At 46.3% G+C, this 21,983-nt stretch overlaps 1 protein-coding gene and 1 non-coding gene across 2 annotated transcripts in view; both read right to left on the reverse strand.

Annotated features, from left to right (window-relative positions):
• Positions 1 to 21,983, reverse strand: part of Plekhb2 (pleckstrin homology domain containing B2) — a 35,753-nt gene that overhangs the window by 7,828 nt on the left and 5,942 nt on the right. The window contains exons 2-7 of the mRNA XM_028865336.2: positions 14,441 to 14,485; positions 13,085 to 13,237; positions 12,430 to 12,532; positions 9,858 to 9,897; positions 9,371 to 9,460; positions 5,640 to 5,745 (exon numbers count right to left, since the gene is read on the reverse strand). Of these exons, the coding sequence (XP_028721169.1) occupies positions 5,640 to 5,745; positions 9,371 to 9,460; positions 9,858 to 9,897; positions 12,430 to 12,532; positions 13,085 to 13,237; positions 14,441 to 14,477 (529 nt within the window). The 5' untranslated portion in view covers positions 14,478 to 14,485. The remainder of the gene's footprint in view (positions 1 to 5,639; positions 5,746 to 9,370; positions 9,461 to 9,857; positions 9,898 to 12,429; positions 12,533 to 13,084; positions 13,238 to 14,440; positions 14,486 to 21,983) is intronic.
• LOC114690587 lies at positions 1,988 to 2,147 on the reverse strand. The gene has a single exon (XR_003734099.1). It is a non-coding gene; the product is annotated as a U1 spliceosomal RNA (small nuclear RNA).

Consider the following 21,983-nt stretch of genomic DNA (forward strand, 5'->3'; position numbering starts at 1 on the left):
GGATGTGGGAGTCACAGAGAAGCCTGATGAAAGATGAGTCAGCAGCCACGCATGGTGGCTTGCACCTGTAACCCCAGCCCTGGGGGTTTATAACAACTACACCAGTTGTTAACCATCTAATGTTGAGACAGGTCTCTCCCGAGGATTTAATTTTTTTTTGAAGAGGCCACTGCCCTGACTCTGTTGCAGACTTTTAGATGATGGTCATGCCTACATTAAAATGTTAAAAAGAAACTTCTCAGTCACAGTGTGAACTAAGTACACCTGCCTCTCAATACCCCCAGCCCCAAAACATAGTCACTTGTTCAACAGATAGACATTGAAGGAGAAACACACTGAGGATATCTGGGAACTTCAAAGGCCCCAACATCAAAGATATAATCAAAGAGTGCAGAGAATGTGGTATGTATACATTTGGTGCCAGAACGATGTGGCCCCGGAGCCAGAAGAACTCAAAGATACCATCTCTATGTCCTTAATCTACAATCAAGAATGCCATACTCTTAGGATTCTGCAGAATGAATTATGCAAGCTCCCAAGAAACCTAGAAGAGAGTCTGGGGAAAATCTTCTTGTCCAAATTGCTAAAAGGTGTCACATGAATCTACAAATGTGCCTGCCTGTGCTGTGACCTGGAGAATTCTGATCTACACTTCCTCCCACGGTGCCACAGTCATCCATCCATCCTATGCCACCTCCTTCACTTCCTCTGCCCACCTCTGCCCCCTCACCCCATTTCCTTCTCTGCTTCTACTTCCTCCTCCATCCCCTCCTCCACCAGTACTGCTTAAATGAAACAGTCTCATTAAAGCACATCAGGCTGGACCATTCACGAAAGATAGACTCTTACATGTCACAGTTAGAGATCTACTGAATGTGACATTCAAGAAGCCCCAGGAGACTAAGGTAGAAAGCAGCTTAAGCCACCAGGGAAGGATGACTCACCAGTTCCTCACTTGTAGTGAGTCACCATGAACCCTGATGCCCAAGTGTTGGCAACAAGCTAGAAATGTCGTTCTTAATTATGCCTGGGGAAAAGCTGAATATCTGTGCGGAAAACTTAGAGAGTTAGTTAGAGAGGGTGGATTTGGAGAGATGCCATGGTGCCTAAGAGTGTGCCCTGCTCTTACAGAGGACCTGTGTTTGGTTTCCAGCATTCAGGTTCAACGGTTTACAACTGCCTGTAACTCCAACTCTGGCGAACCCGAAACCTCTGGCCTCCTTGGCCACGTGTACACTGTCCACACACATACAGATAATAATTTAAAATAATTTAATTTTCAAAAAGAGAGAACTCTTTTTTGGGGGAGAACTCTTCTCAACAATAAAGAAAATATGGAAACTGCAAGTGAGTTTTTGCTGGCTCACTCAAGAAGCACGACTTAAACTCTCCTGATGGAAACTGTCACTTAAAAAAAAAATGAATGTTTATTTATTTATCTGTGGGGGTTAGGCATGCACCACAGAACACAAGTGGGGGCGGGGTCAGAGAACAAGTTGGGGGGTTGGCTCTCTTCTTCCACTGTGTGGACCTTAGGAATTGAACTCGGGTTGCCAGGCTTGGTGGAAAGTGCCTTTATCCACTGAACTATCCCACCAAACCTATCCCTGCCACTTTTTACAAGCACCTTTGATGACCCAAACCAATGCCAACGCTGCCCGATGTTCTGGGGTGATCCATGTAATATGCAGATAAAATCACCAAGTCTTTCTTAATGTAGTAGAGTGGTGTTGTTGTCTTTGCTACTTTTCTGTGATAAAACACCATGGCCGGAGCAACCTAGAGCAGGGAGGTTTAGTTTGGACTTATGGTTGCAGAGGGATAAGAGTCCATCACCACCACGTCACCATCACAGCAGGAAAGCGTGGCAGCAAGCAAGCACTAGGGACAGCTGAGAGCTCACATCTCAAAACGCAAGCAGGAAACCAAGAGCAAATTGGACATGGTATGTATGAGGTTTTCATTTATTTATCTTTTTCTTCTTCTTCAGGGAGAGCACAAATGTTGTCTCCCTACCAAGTTATTCGGTAGAGTTTCCCACATTTGAGGAAATAGCAGAGGTCAGCACAACTGAGGTGCAATGGATAAGCCTTGTTCTGGGAAACCCACCCTCGTGATCATGGTATTTCCCCTGCCAGGTTAAGTATGGCATGAGGCTTTTAAAACCTCTAACCTCACCTCCAGTGATGCATTTTCCCCGGCAAGGCCACAACTCCTAACCCTCCCTAAACAGTGCCACCAACCGGGAACCAAGTACTCAACTGAGAATATGGGGGACATCTCATTTGAACCACCTCACTCCACTCCTTGGTCCCCACAGTCTCCTGGACATATTATAAAACAAGCTTCACCATGTCTAACTTCGAAAGTCCCTGAAGTCGTTCAGTCTTAACACTGTTTAAAATTCCAGAGTCTTTTTAGAGACTCCAGGCAATCTGTGAACAGTAACCCCCTGTAAAAATAAAAATAAATAAATAAATAAATAAATAAATAAATAAACAAACAAACATACTACTAATGTATAATGAATGGTACAGAGTATATGTACCATTTCAAAAGGTAGGAAATGGGGATAGTGAGGAAATACTGGACCAAAGCAAGACAAACAGCACATCCCATAGTTCATACCTGGTGTCAAAGTGCTTAGACAGCTCTGCCCTTTGCTGCCTACAAGATTCTCCCTCTCTCTCTTTCTGTGTGTGTGTGTGTGTGTGTGTGTGTGTGTGTGTGTGTGTGCAGCTCTCCTCAGCAGATGTCTCCTGCTGTGGGATGGTCTGTATGTCAAATTGCTCTCATTGGTCAATAAATAAAACACTGATTGGCCAGTGGCCAGGCAGGAAGTATAGGCAGGACTAACAGAGAGGAGAAAGGAGGGAACAGGAAGACAGAGGGAGACACTGCCAACTGCCGCCATAACAAGAAGCATGTGAAGATGCCAGTAAGCCACAAGCCACATGGCAAGGTATAGATTTATGGAAATGAATTAATTTAAGATATAAGAACAGTTAGCAAGTTTGTAAGCAATATAAGTCTTTGTGTTTACTTGGTTGGGTCTGAGCAGCAGTGGGACTGGCGGGTGATAGAGGTTTGTCCTGACTGTGGGCAAGGCAGGAAAACTCTAGCTACAGTCTCCAGCATCTCCAAGATTCTGGGGTCTCCAACACAACTCAGGCTTCACTTCCACAGTGTCACACAATGGACTCTCAGGGCCTCCACGAAGAGACTTCCTTCCCACGGGCCTGGCCTTAGCAGCTCTCTGTAACCGTGGAAGAAGAGTCAACCACCCCTTTACTCAAGTACCTTTCATGACTCTAACGCCAGCGCCAGGAGGACACTGCTGCCAAGTCTGGCTGTCACCCTGAGATGGAATCTTGTCTCCTAGAATCACATCTGCAGCAGCTCTTGTTTGTTCCCTACCAGCTGCTGGAGCCTTGCCCTAAGGCACACTTCCCTTTAGTCCAGTGGTGACCCGGTCACTCTTTAGTCTCCTTATCTCTTTCCGCACCAGCCTCGGTTGCAACATTAAGTTTCCTGGGGGCGCTTTTTCTTTTGAAACTACATTTTGTATTTCTTTCCGCTCTGCTTGCTCTTCTTTATTGCAGACCTGGGTGAGAGGGAGCGCTAATAACCACGTGATGCAGTCAGGATTAGGCTGTCTCGCAATCTTTTCTGGCAAAGAAATTAGTTCATGACTTTTAACGGAGCCTCAGGCAAGTTCTTAGAACAAAGACAGAAAGCAGCCACATTCTTAGCCCAAATATCACAAGAATGGTCTCTCGATCAATTTCTGATATTGTTGATACTGTTCCCCTCTGAAACATCTTGAGTTGGGCCTCCACAGTCCACATTGCTCTCAGTACTACTGTCTCCCAAGAGCCTAGTAGCATGGCCCATTATGCTCTGCTTCCAACACTCAACCACTTTTCTAGGCCAAAGTTCCAAAGTCTTCCACATTCTTTAAAAAAGACAAAAACAAAAAACAAAAAACCTTTTTGGTCAGGTCTGTCACAGCCATAGCCCACTACCTGGTACCAACTTCTGCCTTAACCTTTGTATTGATGTGATAAAACACCATGACCAGAACAACTTACAGAAGAAAGGAGTTATTTGGGGCTTCAAGTTCCAGAGGGATAAGAGCCCATCGTCCTCCTAAGGAGGAAGTGTGACAGCAAGCACCAGGCACGGTAGCTGAGAACTCACACCTCAAACCATAAGCAGGAAACAAAGAGCTATGTGGATATGGTCCAAGACTTCTGAAACCTCAAAGCTTGCCTCCAGTAATGCACCTCCTCTAACATGGCCACACCTCCTAAGCCTCCCCAAACAGTGCCACCATGTGAGGACCAAGGATGTGAACATCCAAGAATATGGGGGAGTATCTCAAACCACCACAACTATGTATGAATATCCTAATATATTTCTATTCAAAGAATCAGAGTACATGCTGTGACTACACATACTGTGGCATAAAGTATATAGACAACTTTCTGGTTTTCATGATGACAAGGGAAACTAGTGGTAAGAGGCAATATGCAAAGTGGTATTGATTGGAATGGAATGACCCAATTTAGATTAGAAAGGCTGTTCAAGGGGCTTGGAGATGGCTCAGCAGTTAAGAACACTGATTGCTCTTCCAGAGGACCCAGGTTCAATTCCCAGCACCCACATGGCAGCTCAAAACTGTCTGTAACTCCAATTCCAGGGGACCCGACACCCATGGCAGAACACCAATGCACATAAAATAAAAATAAATAAATTTATGAAAGGCTGTTCAAATGTAACTGGGTAACTGGAGCTTGTACTACACCAGTGTAGCTATAACACAAAGAAAATGGCCTGGTTTCTGTTCACCCAGTGCATCCTGAGGTAACCAACAAGAAAAGGTCCTAAGGGTCATGCATTCATTACTACTCAATCCCAGCACTCCAGGGACTAGAGAGGAGGAACTCAAGGGGAAATCGATCTGGGATACACAGTGAGACCCTGTCTCAAAACAAACAAGCATAAATCTTCTAGGCTGTCTTCTCCTTCATCCTCCTTTTGCTGTTTATTTTGAGACATGTCTCATGCTATCCAGGACAGCCTTGACTTAATTCACAGCTGAGGAAAACCTTGAACTTCTGATCCTCCTGCCTCCACCACATCCAGTTTTATGTTGTGCTGGGACTTTATGCATGCTAGACAAGATTCTATCACCTGAGCCATATCCTCAGTCCTCTAGACTTCAATGCTGAAGAAATAAGGCAGAAAAAATACAATTTTTTTTTCCAAAAGATTTGGAAGCAAAGGCCCAACATAACCTTGAGTTATAGAACAATGAGTTGTCTCTCCAGTTTTCCTATGACTTCCCCTCATGAACTGTGACACACATTCATCCACACACATATATACGACACACACACACAAAAAAAAAACAAATAAAATGAATCTTTTTTTAAATTAAAATTACTCTAGTACCGTAAAAATACGTAAAAATCCAGAAGACCATTAAAGAAAAAACTAAGCAAAAATCACAGTGATAAAGTGATTTGGGGTCTCCAGTAGAAAGCGTAGCTCATTTAACTTCACACTGAAAAGTAAGAATCTCCCTTGTTCCCCACCCCATGCATAGACCAGGAGCAGCAGCCGGCATGAGTTACCTGCGTATGGGTACTGGTAGGGCACAGCATACGCTTGCCCATTGGCAGCATAGACGACTTGAGTTCCTGCTGGGTATGCGCCACTGTAGGGACCATAGCCATAGACCTGCGAAAAGAGAAAGTCCTGTGAGAAACACAATTCTGAAGGGCTGGTGACATGGCTCAGTGGGTAAAGGCACTTGCCACCTGGCCTGATGACATGCACTCCGTCCTGAAACTCACACTGTGGAAGGAATGAACAAGTCCTAAAACTTGTTCTCTGACCAGGAGCAGGGGTGTGTAGGGATGGAGAGGGGGTGACATACATGGGAGGCATGGGGGGAGGGAGGAGAATGATGCGATTATATTTTAATCTACATACATTCATACATACATACATACATATGTGGTAATATTTTATTTGTGCTTTTTTTAAATTTTTTTTTTTAAGATTTATTTATTTATTATGTATACAGCATGTATGACTGCAGGCCAGAAGAGGGCATCAGATCTCATTACAGATGGTTGTGAGCCACCATGTGGTTGCTGGGAATTGAACTCAGGACCTCTGGAAGAACAGTCAGTGCTCTTAACCTCTGAGCCATCTCTCCAGCCCTTTATTTGTGCTTTGATAAATAAAGCTTGCCCGGAGATCGAGGGGAAAAGGTCAGCCATTTTAAGTAAACAAAGTCAGGTAGCACACACTCTTAATCCAATCACTTATCAGGCAGGGTCTCTGTGTGTTCAAGGCCACACTAGGGAACAGAACCAACTGTGGTGACACACACCTTTAATCCCAGTACCAACCATAGAGACCTGGAGGTCTGTACAGACAAGGAAGTGAGGTAGCTGGGCTAAGAGCCAATGAGAGGGCAGAAAAGCAAGGCATATAAAGGTGCAGGTAAGACAGGAAGTAGCTCGCATTTGGAAGCTGCAGAGCTGGTGAGGTAAGGTTGGCTGGTGTCTTTCCCTATTTCCCTAATCTCTAAAGCTTTCACCCCTAGATTTGGCTCCGTGTTTTTTATTTAATAAGACCATTTAGAAATTTGAATACATACATACATACATACATACATACATACATACATACATACATACATACACTGGTATCTGCCCACCTCTACAGGCGTACTATGGCATGCCCCAGATTGGACAATGGAGAAGCTAGTAACTCAGATATCCCAATGAGTGCAGACAAAAAGGGCCCCAGGAAAAGTCTGCTTTCTCTGCCCAAAGACCTGAAGAAATGACAGCCTAGCAAGAGGGAGTATTTTCAGACAGTAACTCCCCCGTTCTAAGCAAACACATATAAGAACCACCTGTAGGAACACGCTACTCCTGTCACCAAAGGTCAGAGGTGGAGGCCCTAACTAGCATGCTCAGCAGCTACAAGCCTCCCCTGCTCCCTTAGAGTACAGCCAGAAGAAGATGAGCAAGGAGCATCTGGACTTCATCCCGAAGACAAGACACCTACTCTAGCAGCAGCAGACCATGGAGTGGGCCATGGAGTCCACTGTGGCCGAGGAGAAGCAATCTGTCCTTCTCATCCCATTGGAATCAATAAAGGCCAGGTGGGGAGTGGTGTACCGGAAGCCATGCACCTGTCAGTGGAGACACCGGAACAGTAACCGGGTGTCCTCTCCTCCCAGCAAGGTGTTCTAAGAGAACCTACGCTCCTGAGCTGGAAGCCATCCCTGGCTGTGGGCTGAGAAACTGGACTTCCACTCCCACCCAAACACACGATGAAAATAAAGCTCAGTGTTTAAAATGTCAAGGTTCTGATCAGAAACCATTTGTCACACAAAAAGCCAAGAAGATCTCAAACAGAGTGATAACAGAAAACACCCACACTGAGACGGTAGGGATGTCAGTGGGAGGGCTGGGGTGAGCTCAGTGGACAGAGCTTGCTAGGCATGGGAGAAACCCCAGATTCCATCTCAGCACCTGAGGGGAAAGATGCTAGAATTATCTAGAAAGAATCTGTATGTTGGGCTCTGGTATATGGGTGGTCTATGTGCAGTGTATGGGTGTGGATGCAAACATACATGTGTAGAAGGTACACATGCCTGTACATGCATCAGAGGCAAGAAGAGGACGCTACATGTTCTGCTCTCTCTCTCTCTCTCTCTCTCTCTCTCTCTCTCTCTCTCTCTCTCTCTCTCTCTCTCCTCTCACCTTATTCCCTTGAGACATCTCTCGCTGAACCTAGAAAAGATCTTTTTTTTTTTTTTTTTTGCAACAGTCTACTTGTTAGCCTAGAATGAACTCTCTATGTAGGCCAGGCTGGCCTCAAACTCACAAAGATCCACATGTTTCTGCTTTCTGAGTACTGAGATTAAAGGTGTGCACCACCACACTCAGCTCTGGAAAGAGTTTTAAAGTAACTACTATAAAAATGTTTCAGTCAGTAATTATGAAATGAATAAAAATATGTGAAAAAATAAAAATGCTACCCAAAACAAAAAAATTGTAAGAAAAATCAGTATGAGATATATTCACATTTTATATATTAAGACATAAAAAATACAAATTTTAGCTGCGCAGTGGTGGCACATGCCTTTATCCCAGCACTAGGGAGGCAGAGGCAGGTGGATCTCTGTGAGTTTGAGGCCAGCCTGGTCTACAGAGTGAGTTCCAGGACAGCTAGGGCTACACAGAGAAACCCTATCTCAAAACCCTTTCCTGCTCCCCCCAAAAACATAAAGAATACAAATTTTAGAACATGACAGGGTGTGATTCTACACAACTATAATCCCAGAACTTGGAAGTTGAGGGGAAAATGATCAAGAGTTTACAGTACACAGCCACTTGGAAATAATGAAATACTTACAAATCTAACAAACGTGTATAAAATCACTATGCTGAAAACTGTGAAAGGCTGACAAAACAAAAAATAAGCATAAAAAGTGAAGAGGAGACAGAGAGAGGAGGGCAGGAAGCTTGGGGCAGGAAGCAATACTTCTCTCTCAACATGATCCATCAGCTTAGGGAGCTTTTGTCGATAAACCTTGCAAGATTTTCCAGTAAACATAGATAAACAGATTCAGGGCTGGCCAGATGGCTCCCCAGATAAAGGTGCTCGCCTCCAAGCCCGTGACCTGAGTTTAATCCTCAAGACCCACACAGTGGAAGGAGAGAACCAGTGTCGTCGGCAAGCTGTCCTCTGAGTTCTACCTGTGCACTACACACACACACACACACACACACACACACACACACACTCACACTCACACACACACACAAATAAGTGTTTTTCCTTTAATTAATAAATCTATAAACAGGGCGAGAGAGCTCAGTGGAAAAGAACTTACATATATAGATAGATAGATATTAGGTCTTTTGTTTCTTTTAAGAGAGAATCTCTAGCTTAAGCTGGCCTCCTATGGAGCCAAGAACGATCTTGATCTCCTGACTCTGCAGCCTCTACCTCCCAAGAGCTGAGAGTCCAGGCATGTGTTGCTACCCCCAGTTTATGCCATGCTGGGAACTGAACCCGGGACCTCCAGCTTGCGAGGCAAACACACTGTCAGCCGAGCTCCATCACCAGCTCTAACAATTGCTTTGTTTCATCTAAGTAAAGAGGATGAGGAATATTCTGGGATAACGAGATTTTGAGTGTACTTCTAACTTCCCTGATCCTGACTCACAATTCAGAATAAAACCACAACCAAAAACAAAAGAGAAGACAAACAGAAAAGGCAAGGCAGCAGAGAGCCCCGGCTGCCCACACGGGCACCACCTCTGCTCCCTACCTCAGGGGTCGGTGTAGCGTAGGCAGCGTAGGGCGGTGGCGAGGCGGCCACTGTGGTCTCTTCAGACAGGATCGCTGAGCCAACGTAAGCCTGTGTGAGACAAGAGAGCTAGGACCAAAGGCACATTTTACTCAGCAAACCAAAGATCAACAGGCTTCAGCTCTCTGAGAAGGAAGGGCCTCCCCTGCTGCTCCAGGGGTAGTCTCCAGCCTCACTAAAACACCCTTTTAGTGCAGCAGCAGGGTGACGCATCCTGGCTCAGCTCCCAGCCGCAGCTGAGCAAGTGCTCCTGGCCTGGGAAGAGGCCAGAGGCTCCGCTGCTGCCCGGTGCCTTTTAGACCAAGAGTGACCTCTCTCATCAGTCCATCTGGTCCCAATCAGAAGTGCACCAGGAGCATGCTCTTCCTACAGTTCAAAAACTACACCCCGGTGAAAAGGAAAAAAAAAACAATAGCTCTTCTTTAAAAATCCACCGTGGGCAACTTACTGTGTTCGTTCTGGAATCCTGCAGTGTAAACTTCCATGCCCTGGAGAAAAATAAAAACAGGGTACGCTGAGGTAATCCAACATCCCAGTGATTCTTAAAACCAGGCTAGCGTTAGCATTCCTGGAAAGGCTTGTTTAAAGAGAGACATCTAGCCTGTAACCCGGCATTTGGGAGACTTCAACAGGAGGACTACCATGAGCTGAGGTAACATGTGCTGTACACAAAGACCCTGTCTCATACCACCCCACCCACACCAAAATAAACCAAAACCAAACCCAAACCAAAACAACTTCAGGCCTTACCCCAAGACCCACCAAATCATCTCTTGTTCAAGACATGAACTAAGAAAACATGTATATTTAAAGAACAGATTTATAGTCTTTACCATTGAAAGCACAATGTACACCATTTAATGTTTTCTTCTCTTTAATACATGTGAAATATTCTGTAAGTAATCTCATCAGCAGCCAACACTGGCTCGAAACCTACTCTGTAGTCTAGGCTGACCCCGAATTCAAGATCCTCCCACCTCAGCCCACAGAGTATGAGGATTCAGGTGTATACCCACACCCTTCGTCCCTGCTTCATTTTTAGTGGCTATTCTATGTTCCATGATGTGAAGAGATTTCGATTGTCTTAGTTAGGGTCACTATTGCTGTGATGAAACTCCATGCCCAACAGCACCTTGGGGAGGAAAGGGTTTATTTCCACATAACAGTTCATCATCAGAAGCAGGTAGGGCAAAACTCAAGCAGGGCAGGATCTACCTGGAGGCAGGAGCTGACGCAGAGACCATGGAGGAGTGCTGCTTGTCTCAAGAGAGTGTGTCAAACTGCAATAAACGAGCCAGCACACCAGCGACATGTTTACCATCAAAAAGAATGCTCCCTGTTACCTCTGTGCTCATTTTTGTTTTTGAACTCTTGACCCTCCCACCTCCACCTTCCAAGTGCTAGGATGACAGGTGTACCCCAGCCCGGCCTGCCTCCCTTGCTGCTTCTGTAAACATTTCCTAATGATGTGATCAGCCAAAAGATGCAGCCATCTCAGAAAGTAGACGATAGACAGACAGACAGATGGACAGGCAGATGGATGCTTTCCCTTACTTCACTTGATAGTTGGAGAAGACAATCCAGACTTACTTCCCCATCTTTCCTCAGAGGTCTCTATAATGGATTGAATTATGCACCTTCCAAAGACAGGGTCAAGTTATGGTCCCCAATACCGATCGATGAGTGTGATTCACCAGAACATGGGGCCTTTACACATGAAATCAAATGAGAATGGGGTCCAACTGTAAGGTCCTCAGTCCAACAGGACCAATGAGGGCACAGACCCAACAGGAGAGGGCATTGTGACAACCAAGGAAGCCCATGTGCACCACACACACACACAGACATTTTAATTTTAATAAAAATGTAAAAAGAAATCCTAAAAACGTTTATCCGGGCATTGCAGCACATACCTTTAATACCAACAATGGGGAGACAGAGGTAAATGGATCTCTGTTGAGTTTGAAGTCTACACAGAGAGTTCTAAGTCAGCCAAGGCTACACAGTCAGTCTCTCTCTCTCTCTCTCTCTCTCTCTCTCTCTCTCTCTCTCTCTCTCTCTCTCTCTCTCTCTCTCGTACACATTCATACACACATGCACAAGACCAGTGTGAATCTATCAATGAAAAGTAGCTGCTAACAGGTTTTGCCATTCACTCTGGGATCCTGCCTGTCTTGATTACAGTTCTATTGTTGTGAAGAGACACCATGTCCATGGCAACTCTTATCTAAAAAAAAAGAAGTATTTACTTGGAGGCTTGCTTATAGTGTCAGAGGTTTAATCCATTATCACCATGGCAGGGGACCATGGCAGCATGCAGACAGGAGCTGGGGAGTAGCTGAGACCTCCATCCTGATCCATAGGCAGAGAGACCCTGGGCTTAGAACAGGATTTTGAAACCTCAAAGTCTACCCCCAGTGACACACTTCTTCCAGTAAGGCCACAACCCCTAATCTTTTCAAACAGTGCTACTCCCTGATGACTAAACATTCAAAAATAGGAGCTGGGGGGGGGCGGGCGAGGAGGGGGGCATTCTTATTCAAACCACCAGACTGCTTGAGCAAGAGGGACAGAAATCAGAATAAAGGGTTCTAGGGAGATGGATCAGTGGGTAAAAGCATCGGCCATGAAGGCATAGGGACCCGGGTTTGAATCTCTGTAACTCGTGTAAAAAATTCATATGTGCAGCACTAAGAGATATAACCCAGCACTCTTATGATAGAGAAATGAACAGTGGAAACCAGAGCTCGCGGGAAAACACAATGAAAAATTGACAAGACCTGTCTCGTATTGTCTTCTGACCGCCACCCTTACGATGGCACACGTGTGCCTTTACACATATGCACATACATGTACATACACACAAGAAAGAAATTAGATCCAAGAAAAGCATCAGTTGTATTTCTTTCCTACAGTCCCAGCCTGGACTGGGAGTCCCATTCTTTTCCCCTCCTGACAAGTAGAAACGGGAGCAGAAAATGCTTTGTCACTTAATGAATCGAAATGAAATCAAAACTCACAGGCAATCGTCTGTGCTCTCCGCACAGAGACTGATGGTTTTCCCGTCTCGGCAGACGATCTGCAGCAGACAGTCTTTGGGCTTCCCATCTGGAGGCTGGATATCTAGGAGAAACAAGCAGAATGGAGGCCCACTCCATAGCTTTTCTTCCCCTCTCCCCTTACACATTCTTAGAAATAACAACCCACAGAAGTGGAGAACAAGACAGTCTGTCTTGCTACATGGGAAATAACCTGGGGGTCTCACTAAGAAACAGAAGGGAAACAGTCAAGCTGGCAGGCAAGGAAGACTCCATTTGCTCCTCGTAAAGTGAGCATAAAGAAAACACGACCGACCCCAGCATCCCACGTACTACACGGCTTCAAGCAACTGACCAGACTACCACATGCACCAAGTGTCTAAATCAGAAAATCAGCATGACCTAAGGGGGGGGGGGGTGTTCCACCTTTCTTGGGGTTGCTAGCAGTCTGGTTCCTTCTCCCAAGATAAAGGGATGCAGGCTGGGCCTAACTCCAATTTTTTAAAAAAAATCCATTTATCATGATGTTCATGATGGAGTGCCCAAACCCCACCACGGCTGCCTGGACACAGCCCAGTTTGATACTGAAACAGACTCATTAAGGAAGGGAGGCACAGCAGCTCTGGGCACTGCTTACCTCGACACTCATGCCCCATGCGGATATTGATGCAGTCCACCGGCATGTGGACCTTATCCTCTATACTCTGCCGGGTCTGGTCATCATAGTAGATCAGGTGACCGTCGGACCACAGGTCAAACCAGTTCTTCTTCCAGCGCTTCAAAATGGTACCTGGGGAGGTGGGAGGAAATGGGGAAAGTCGGCTTTGGGTTAAAACAACAAAGGCTGTCCCCAGTGCACAGCAGACATAGAGGAAACCGGCCACCCCCACAGAATGGATGGAAACAGACGCAGCCGGGCCACTCCCATTTTAACAGCACAGGACGGCTGCCGAGCGAAGCACAAGCCGTGAAATAAACCAGAAAAGGCAGACTGAAAATTAAGGCCGCACCCCTCCAAGGGAGCGTCAAGGAAGAGGGGACAGGACCCATGCAAAAGCCACAGGATAAAGAAGAGATCTGTGGAACATTGCCACCTGGACACAACATGACTACTGTACTCATGAACAGAGCTGCTGTGGATACCTACACAAGGCCCACCCAAGACTGGGCCTTTCAACATTCCATCATGGATGGGAAAAACATATATAAAAATTATAATGTAATGATAATGATAATAGCTTTAAAAAAAAAAAAAGCTCACCTTCCAAGAGCATGGCAATGCCTAAGGAGAAAACTAGAGGCCAGCCAGAGGGCTGGCAAAAGACTTGTCCTCGGGTCTGCCAAGGCACCCATGCCTCCTGTCCCCAGGAGGTTGAGGGCCCAAAACTCAAAAGAAGGTAGCCCTCAGGGACTGAGGCTACCCTCTGAAATATCAGGTAAAGCCGGCATTAATCACTCTGTCGAGGCTAAGGCTACCCACAGAGCTGGGGAGCAGAGCAGAGCTCCAGGTCTGGGAACGGGTAACTGGCTCTCTCTCCCCGCTTTGCAGCACCTTAGAGTGGCAGTCTAGTAGATGAACAGCTGGCATATGGAGAACACGTATGTCCACAGCTGCCAGGTCTAGGAGACGACCTCAAGAACTGAGCTTCCACTGGAAACAAAAGGCCAGTGTGCCCACCAAGGCAAGTCTCCCTACTGATCCTTCACAGCCCCACATAAGACGGGCTGTTTCCCACACACAGAGGGCAGAGACGGAAGCCAGGTGTGCTCAGCCTCAGCAGCCTCAAGTCGACCCTTAATAATAAAGCACAGGACTGAGGAAAGAAAAAGGGGCAGGGACCTCCATGCTTCCCGGTTCCTATCACCTCCGTGTTTTCACAAACAGTTCACACAGCTCGAAAAGTCCCCAGAGGCGATGCAAGGCAACAGCATGAACCAGACAGGAACTGTTTGCAAACGTGATCTGTTTTAGCAGACTCAAGTGTCTACTCACTCTGTCGAAGCAACCATCCACTCTTCACAAATGCCATCTCTTCAGCTGCAGGAGAAAGGACAGACAGGTTCAGAATTAAGAGTCGGGGAAAAGAACCATTCATCTGGCTCAAGTGCCAACCCCCCTCTCCTCCAGGGTGAGCCCAGGAACAGCCCAAAGACATCTGACCTCACACTACTCCACATTTATCAAACGCCTCCTCCACAGGTCCACACTACCCACCTTCCCACCCACCTCCCTGAGTCGCAACAGGCATGGGGCAGCCCCAGGAACACTGACACCCAGCTCTGATAAGGACTTAGGGCTTCCCACAACACATCCAGTGTCCTGGAGACAGAGTCCAGCTACCTCAGCCTAACTCCTACATGTTCCACGGGCTAACATGTCTGGTCATGCCTCACTGGTGTTAGTTGACTGAGTGGCTAGATCAAGGCAGAAAACTTTGGGTGGTTGTTCGAATCTAGACGGTCTTTTAATTTAAAAAAAAAAAAACCCAGTACCAGATACTGGGGTGAACACTGAAAGATCAGAGAAGCAGAGCAAGCCACAGCCAACCTCGCCTTGCCAACTCCTCAGCCGATCCTGTTTCCATGAATCCTCAGACTGAAAGCCTCTGAGTCCTCACCCCTAAGGGTCTCAGCTGAGCTTCTTTAGTTCCTATTTCCTTGTACCCTATATACCTTTCTCCGCCCTGCCATCACGTCCTGGAATTAAAGACGTGTGTGCTTCCCAGTGAAAGACCCCCGCTCCATTATGAGGACATGGGGCGTTGGGCCGATGAAATGGCCCCCCCAATAACTTAGCCTAAGAAACGCCATTCTGAAGGAAACAGAAAGACAGAAGTACACAGCTGTAACTAACTAGCCATCCGGCCTTGGGAGGGAGAGATAACTGTGGCCAGCCATCTGGCTTAGGGAGGAGATAATTGTGGTCAGCGGCCTTGGGAGAAAGACAGTTGGGTTAAATAAAGATATTTTATGGCGGGCCCCTGGCCTTGAGGAATAAGCAGCTGGCCTGGGCAAGGCCAGATCAGCCACACACATACGACCCCAAGTTCACCCTGGCCTTCTTTGAAACAACCAATAGGGACCCTGTAACTATGCTTCTTCCTTCTGTAGCCGCGCCTCTGCCCTGGAATCCCATAAAAAGTCCCCTTTGCCCTAGGAAGGCGCGCAAGTCCTCCTAGAGACTTCGCCCCGGGTACCCATGTATCTAATAAACCCTCTTGCTTTTGCATCTGATCGGTGGTTTCGGTGTGTTCCTTGGGCTTGGGGTCTCTCCTGAAGGAAGATCTCCTCTGGGGGTTCTTTCACCAGTACTCGGATTAAAGGTGTATGCCACCACTGCCTGGCTGTGTTTTCAGTGTGCCTTAAACTCACAGAGATCCAAATGGATCTCTGCCTCCCAAGTGATAGGATTAAGTGTGTGTGCCACCACTGTCTGGTCTCTATGTCTAATCTAGTGGCTGGCTCTGTCCTCTGATCCTCAGACATCTTTATTAGGGTACACAATATATCATCACATTGGGTCTTCAAGAAAAACACATATATTTAATTCCATAAAAGTAAGGATCTTGGGGAATAGAAAGATGGCTCAACACTTACTGTCCTTGCAGAGAACCTAGGTTTCATTTCCAGCACCCACATGGCAGCTCAAAACCACCTGGAACCCCAGTTTCAAGAGATGTGACCCCGCTCTTCCGGCTTCCATGGATACTACATGCACACAGTGCACTTAAACACAGGCAAACACCCATACACATAAAGTGAAAATAAAAAAATGAAAACTATCTTGGGCCAGTGAGGTGGCTGAACAGGTGAAGGAGCCTGCCACTAAACCCAACAATGGGAGTTTAATTTCTGGGACCTACCTGTCCAAGAGAATTTGTAGATTGGGTTAGCCGAAGTGGGACAGGCCACCTCAATGTGGGCAGCACCATTCTGCAAGTTGGGGTCCCAGAACGAAGAAAAGGAAGAAAGTGATGGGAACACCATCATTTACCTCTGTGCTTCCCGACTACAGCTGCCTCCTAGTCCTGCTGCTCAGCTGTCCCATCATGATGGGCTGTATCCCTCGGAGGAAAGCCAAAATCAGCCCTCCCTCCCTTACGTTGCTTCTTGGTGGGTATTTGGTCCACAGCAGCAAGGAAAGTAACTAATACATCACCCTAATACAGGGCTTTCTGCTAAGCAAAAGGGGAGGTTTGTATTTGAAACTGGTTTGTATTAGGTTCCCAGCAACGAACAGTATGAAACATTCTCCCAAGAGAGTTTCCAACAGTTACTGAATGAAATCAGCAACTAATCTCAGAGCACTGAATGTGTTCCCAGCCTCATCCTAGACACTAAAGACAAATATTGATGTGTTTATTTCATTTACTTTCTAGGTATGTATTCATGCTACAGAACCACTCATTGAGGTTTTTTTTTTTTTTTAAAAAAAAAAAAAAAAAAAGCTATTTTAAGCTACGAGAAACCAGAGGGCTGATCTGGGAAACTGATTCTAGACCAGTAGAATCCAGATTCAAAAAGGGATGAGACAGAAACACACTTAAAGACATATGAACATGTCTGTTACATGCAATGCTTCAAAAGTGTTTTCACAAGGAAACTGGGGTCCCTGGCTGGGGACAGGGCTCGGCAGGATTTGCTATGAAACATGAGAACCAGAGTTCGGATTCCTAGCCACCATCTAAATGCCATTTGGGCATGGTGGCCCAGGGTAAACCCAGCACGGAAGGTGGAAATGGGGTTCCGAGAGAAAGCTGATTAGATAGACTAGTCAAACTTGCAAGATCTGGTTCAAATAAAGAGACCCTGTCTCTCTGTCTCTGACACTTTTATCGGCTTTTGGGACCCTACTCCTCATCCTGGGTCACCTTGTCCAGCCTTAATACATGGGGAGGTGCTTAGTCTTACTGCAACTTGATAGGCCATGTTTTGTTTGTTGCTACTCATGAGAGACCTGCCCTTTCCTAAACAGAAAGGGAGAAGGAGTAGTTTGGGGGGGGGGGACAGAAGGGGGATGGGAAGAGGGACTGGGAGGAGAAGAAGGAGGGGAAACTGCAGCCAGGATGTAAAATAAATGAATAAATGTATTAAATACATATATAAAGAGACCCTGCCCCAATATATAAGGTGGAGAAACATCTCACATACATACATCTGCAAAAACATGTGCCCACACACAAATATACATACACATGCAAGGACAGCACACACACATACACATGCAAAACTCAAAAATAAATAAGAAAAAAAAAGAAATTAGCTGTAGAACCTCCCTAAACAGTAGCTTCTGATCTAGGGACATCTGGTCAACCTTCAGCTGAATGCAGGAAATTCTCACTTATCCCCCAGTGTCCAGATGTATCTTTAATGCCAGTGTCCTCTAGAAGGACCCAGTGCTTCTTGTGAATGAACAGGCTACCTAAGAGTTCAGAACAGGATACCTAAAAGGCCTTACTGTTAAAACACAGAGATGGGGCCAGCCAGATGGCTCAGTGGTTAAAGACACTGGCCACCAAACCTGACGACCTGAGTTCTATGCCCAGCACCTATAGGATGGAAGGGAAGAACTGACTCTCACAAACTATCCTCTGATCTCCATATGTATGCTGTGGCAGCACAGGTATACAAACATCCACTCACCAGAGTGGGGCTGAAGAGATGGCTCAGCGGTTAAGAGTGTGTTGCTCTTACAGGGGACCTGAGTTTGATTCCCAGCACCAAAGTGGGTAGTGACACAGGACGATAATCCCATAGGAAGCAGGAGGACTGGAAGTCGAACAACTAACGGGTGACTAGGGTTGAAATTTTAAAATGGGATACCGCTAGAAAACGCTTGTCTTGGTTTGCTTTCCGTTGCTGCGATAAAACACTGACCAAAAGCAACATGGCGAGGAAATGTTTCATTTGCTTTACACATCCAGGGGCACAGTCCACTGAGGGAAGCCAAGGCAGGAACCTGGAGCCAGGAACTGAAGCAGAAGCCATGTGAGAACTCTGCATACCAGCTTGCTCCTCAGGCTTGGGCAGCCTGCTTTCTTATGGAACCCAGGGCCCCACACAGTGAGCAGGGCCCTCCCATATCAATCATTAATCAAGACAATACCTCACAGACTTGCCTATAGGCCACTCTGATGGAGGCAATTCCTCAAATGAGATTCCCTCTTCCCTTATAGGTCTATGTTTGTGTCAAGCTGACAAAAATGTGCGTTAATCAAAACAATGTGTTGTGTGTGGGGGGGGATGCATTTCACTATGAGCTTGAGTCCATAAAACTGAGGGGATAGGAAATGGAAAACAAAAACAAAAACCAAACGACAACAACAAAATAAAAAACTCCAGCACTATCTTTAATTCTATATTATATCATCCTTTCACTCGATAATTAAGTAGCTATGGGTTGACAGGGATGTATGCTGCATTTACTATTTAAGATATTAGGATCTGCATGTGAAGACCAGACTTCTGAATGGGGGGCTCAGGTATACTGAAACTGGTGTCAGGGAAACGCTAGGAACAGGCTTAAAGGCAACCTGAACTTGGGCTGCTAAGGAAACAGCCCTTGGAGTAATGACTCTTAGGTTAACAAGCTGAGGAATGTACTGAGACTTGTTAGACGGGTTCTTACACACCATCTGCAGAAAGGTCAGAAGAAGCCATGCCAACAGGAGCACTCTGTGGCACTGATGGCTCTTCACCCAGGTCAGAGAGGATAGTCAGACGCAGGGCATACATATTCTGGAGGCACTGAAGCTGGGGCACGATGGCATGTGACTGGGCATAGGATACGGAAAGGTGTGCCATGTCTGTATTCTGGCCTCCTGAGCAATGCTCCTGGTACTCCTGCATGCGAGCACTGTTTACAAGATTCTACCAGCGGCAGCAGTGACCCCGGCCTCTGGCTGCCAGGCCAAAAGCAATGTGTGGCACCAACCAGGCCCTCCACACCGGTGAAGACAAGTTAAGACACACAGAGAGCAGGCTTAGCAAACACTGCAGATGGCTACTAATCCTGACCTCCACCCCAACCACAAAGCTTTGGGATTTTCTCAGGCGTCTCACGCTGGAAGGGAAAGACTGAAGCCTGGTTCCACCAGAGGGGAGGCCAGTCTCCTGGAAAGAGAATCCACTCAGCTCTGACTTGTCAAACCACCTTTCGGGAGAGACCGATGCTCAACCAATGCTGAGCCAATGCTGCACACCTTGACCAGAACTGCTTAGGTAAGCACACTTCCTAACCTTCTACTTCAACCTAAACCTTGGGGCTGTAGTTAAGAGCAGGGCCCAGGTTCAACTCTCGGCACCCCCAGGGGGGCTCACAACACATCCAGTCACAGGGCATCCAACACCTTCTTCTGGCTTCTGAAGGTCCTATATGCACGTAGTATACAGAGGCACACAAAATACCCCTGCATGTAAAACAGAGGGAGATATATATATCTCCTCATATCAGGCCCTAAAAGCAGATATGGTGGAAGGGGGGTATATGTGACTTTTTCACTATCATCTGTCTGTCTAATTGGTCTATTAAGGACCAGTGGCCGTCTGTCTTGTTAGTGCTGCCACTGCCCAGGCTCCTACCATAAAAACACCAGCATCATTACCATCAAAGAAATAACACACACTGTATCCCAAAAAATCAAAAACAGAATGTTCTAAAATAAGAACATTCCGAGCTCTGGGTTAAAATAACCACAAGCAAAAATGCGATAGGACTCGGATACAGCTCAGTGGCAGAGCACTTGTCTGGACCATGTGTACCCTGGGTTCCATTCCCCAGCAAAAAAAAAAAAAAAAGGATGGAGAGGAAAGCAGGGAATGGGGAGAGGGAAAGAGAGAGGGAGGGAAGGGGAGGAAGAGGAAGAGGAGGCGGTGGTGGTGATGGTTATCTTTTTCTCAGAAAGAAAAAGGAGGGGCTAGGAGAGATGGTTAAAGAACTCTGCAGCCGAGCTTGGCAACCCAAGTCCAAGCCCCATTCCCAGGACCTAAAAGGGTGGAAGGGGAGAACCAACTCCCTCCCAGTTGTAACCTGACTTATATACAAAACACACATATGCCTCCAGAGTGCTGGGATTAAAGGTGTGTACCACCACTGCCCAGCTTAAATAAAAACTATAAAAGGAAAAACTTCTGCTAGGAACTAAGGCTATAGCCCAGCCATAGCAGAGCAGGGCATAGAAAAAGGCTCTGGACTCAACCTTCAGCATCAATAAATAGTAAAGAAATAAATACATCGCCTGTTTATATGATTTTGGAAACAAACCACAAAGAGCAGAGAAAGAGCGTGAGATAAGTGTTTTCCAGAGCAACCCAATTCTATATTCCTTAGAAGGACTTTTCAAAGCTCCTTGTGGCTGGAGGGAGGCACAGCAGTTGAGGGCACACAGCGCTCTTGCAGAGCTCAGTTCCCGGCAGCCATGGCAGCCGGCTCACAACCACCTGCAACTTCAGCTCCAGGGCATTCTATGCCCTCTTCCGGATCCATGGACACTGCACACACATACATGCTTTGTTGCTGTTCAAGCTCCTCAAACTAGCTGGGCTTGGTGGTGTGTGCCTTTAATCCTAAAGTTCTTTCTACCACCCAGGGGCAGGTAGATCTCTGGAAGTATGACAACTGCTTTATCACCACAGTGAATTCCAGGCCAGCCAGGGCTATGCAGTGAGATACTATCACAAAAAATAAATAAGTAAGTAAACCCTCAGTAAAATAGACGATTGAAACTTTGGAATACTGGGGGGGGGGGTGGCGGGGAGCAGAAAGTGAGGAATCACACCAAGGAGTAGCAATCTGCAAGGCACAAGACATCTTCATCAACAATGCTGAAAGCTGGGGCTGAAGAGATGGCTCAGAGGTTAAGAACATTGGCTGTTCCTCCAGAGGACCCCGGTTCAAATCCCACCACCCACATGGTAGCTGTGTGTCTGTAACTCCAGTCCCAGAGAATCTGACACCTTCTTCTGGCCCCTGCAGGCACTTCATGCATATGATGCACAGATATCCTTGCAGGTTAAACACTCATATATGTAAATATAAAGATCCAAAAAAAAATTAAAATTTTTTTTTTAAAATACAGTGCTAGAAGCTGAGGGGAAATGAAACTTCACAGTGATGAGCGAAAATGGATTATAAGGCCAAATTCCATACCCATTTTTTAACCAAGGAAATAAAAGACATTGTCATGTGTGCTTTCCAAGTACCCTGCTTCCATAGTCTAGTGAAGAAGATGCTTGATCAAAATGAGAATAGACACAGCATGGCAAAAACATATCTACCCATCCTGGAGCCAAAAGCAAGAAAATGACCACCAGATGGGAGAAAAGAATCAGCACAGAGAAGGGCACTCTAGGGAGAAGAAGGAATACCTACCTAACAGTGCTTGACTGCGGGGAGCAGACTGAAGACCGTTTCCCGAGGGAGCCCAAGGTTCACATGGTAAGACATCAAAAGGTCACTGGGGACTGTGACTCAAAATCAAGCTTTTTCCCAATCCTGGGGTCAGTGTGACACACACAAACACAAACTCAATAACAAA

The sequence above is a fragment of the Peromyscus leucopus genome, chromosome 16_21 (assembly GCF_004664715.2).
Source record: "Peromyscus leucopus breed LL Stock chromosome 16_21, UCI_PerLeu_2.1, whole genome shotgun sequence".
Lineage (NCBI taxonomy): Eukaryota > Metazoa > Chordata > Mammalia > Rodentia > Cricetidae > Peromyscus > Peromyscus leucopus.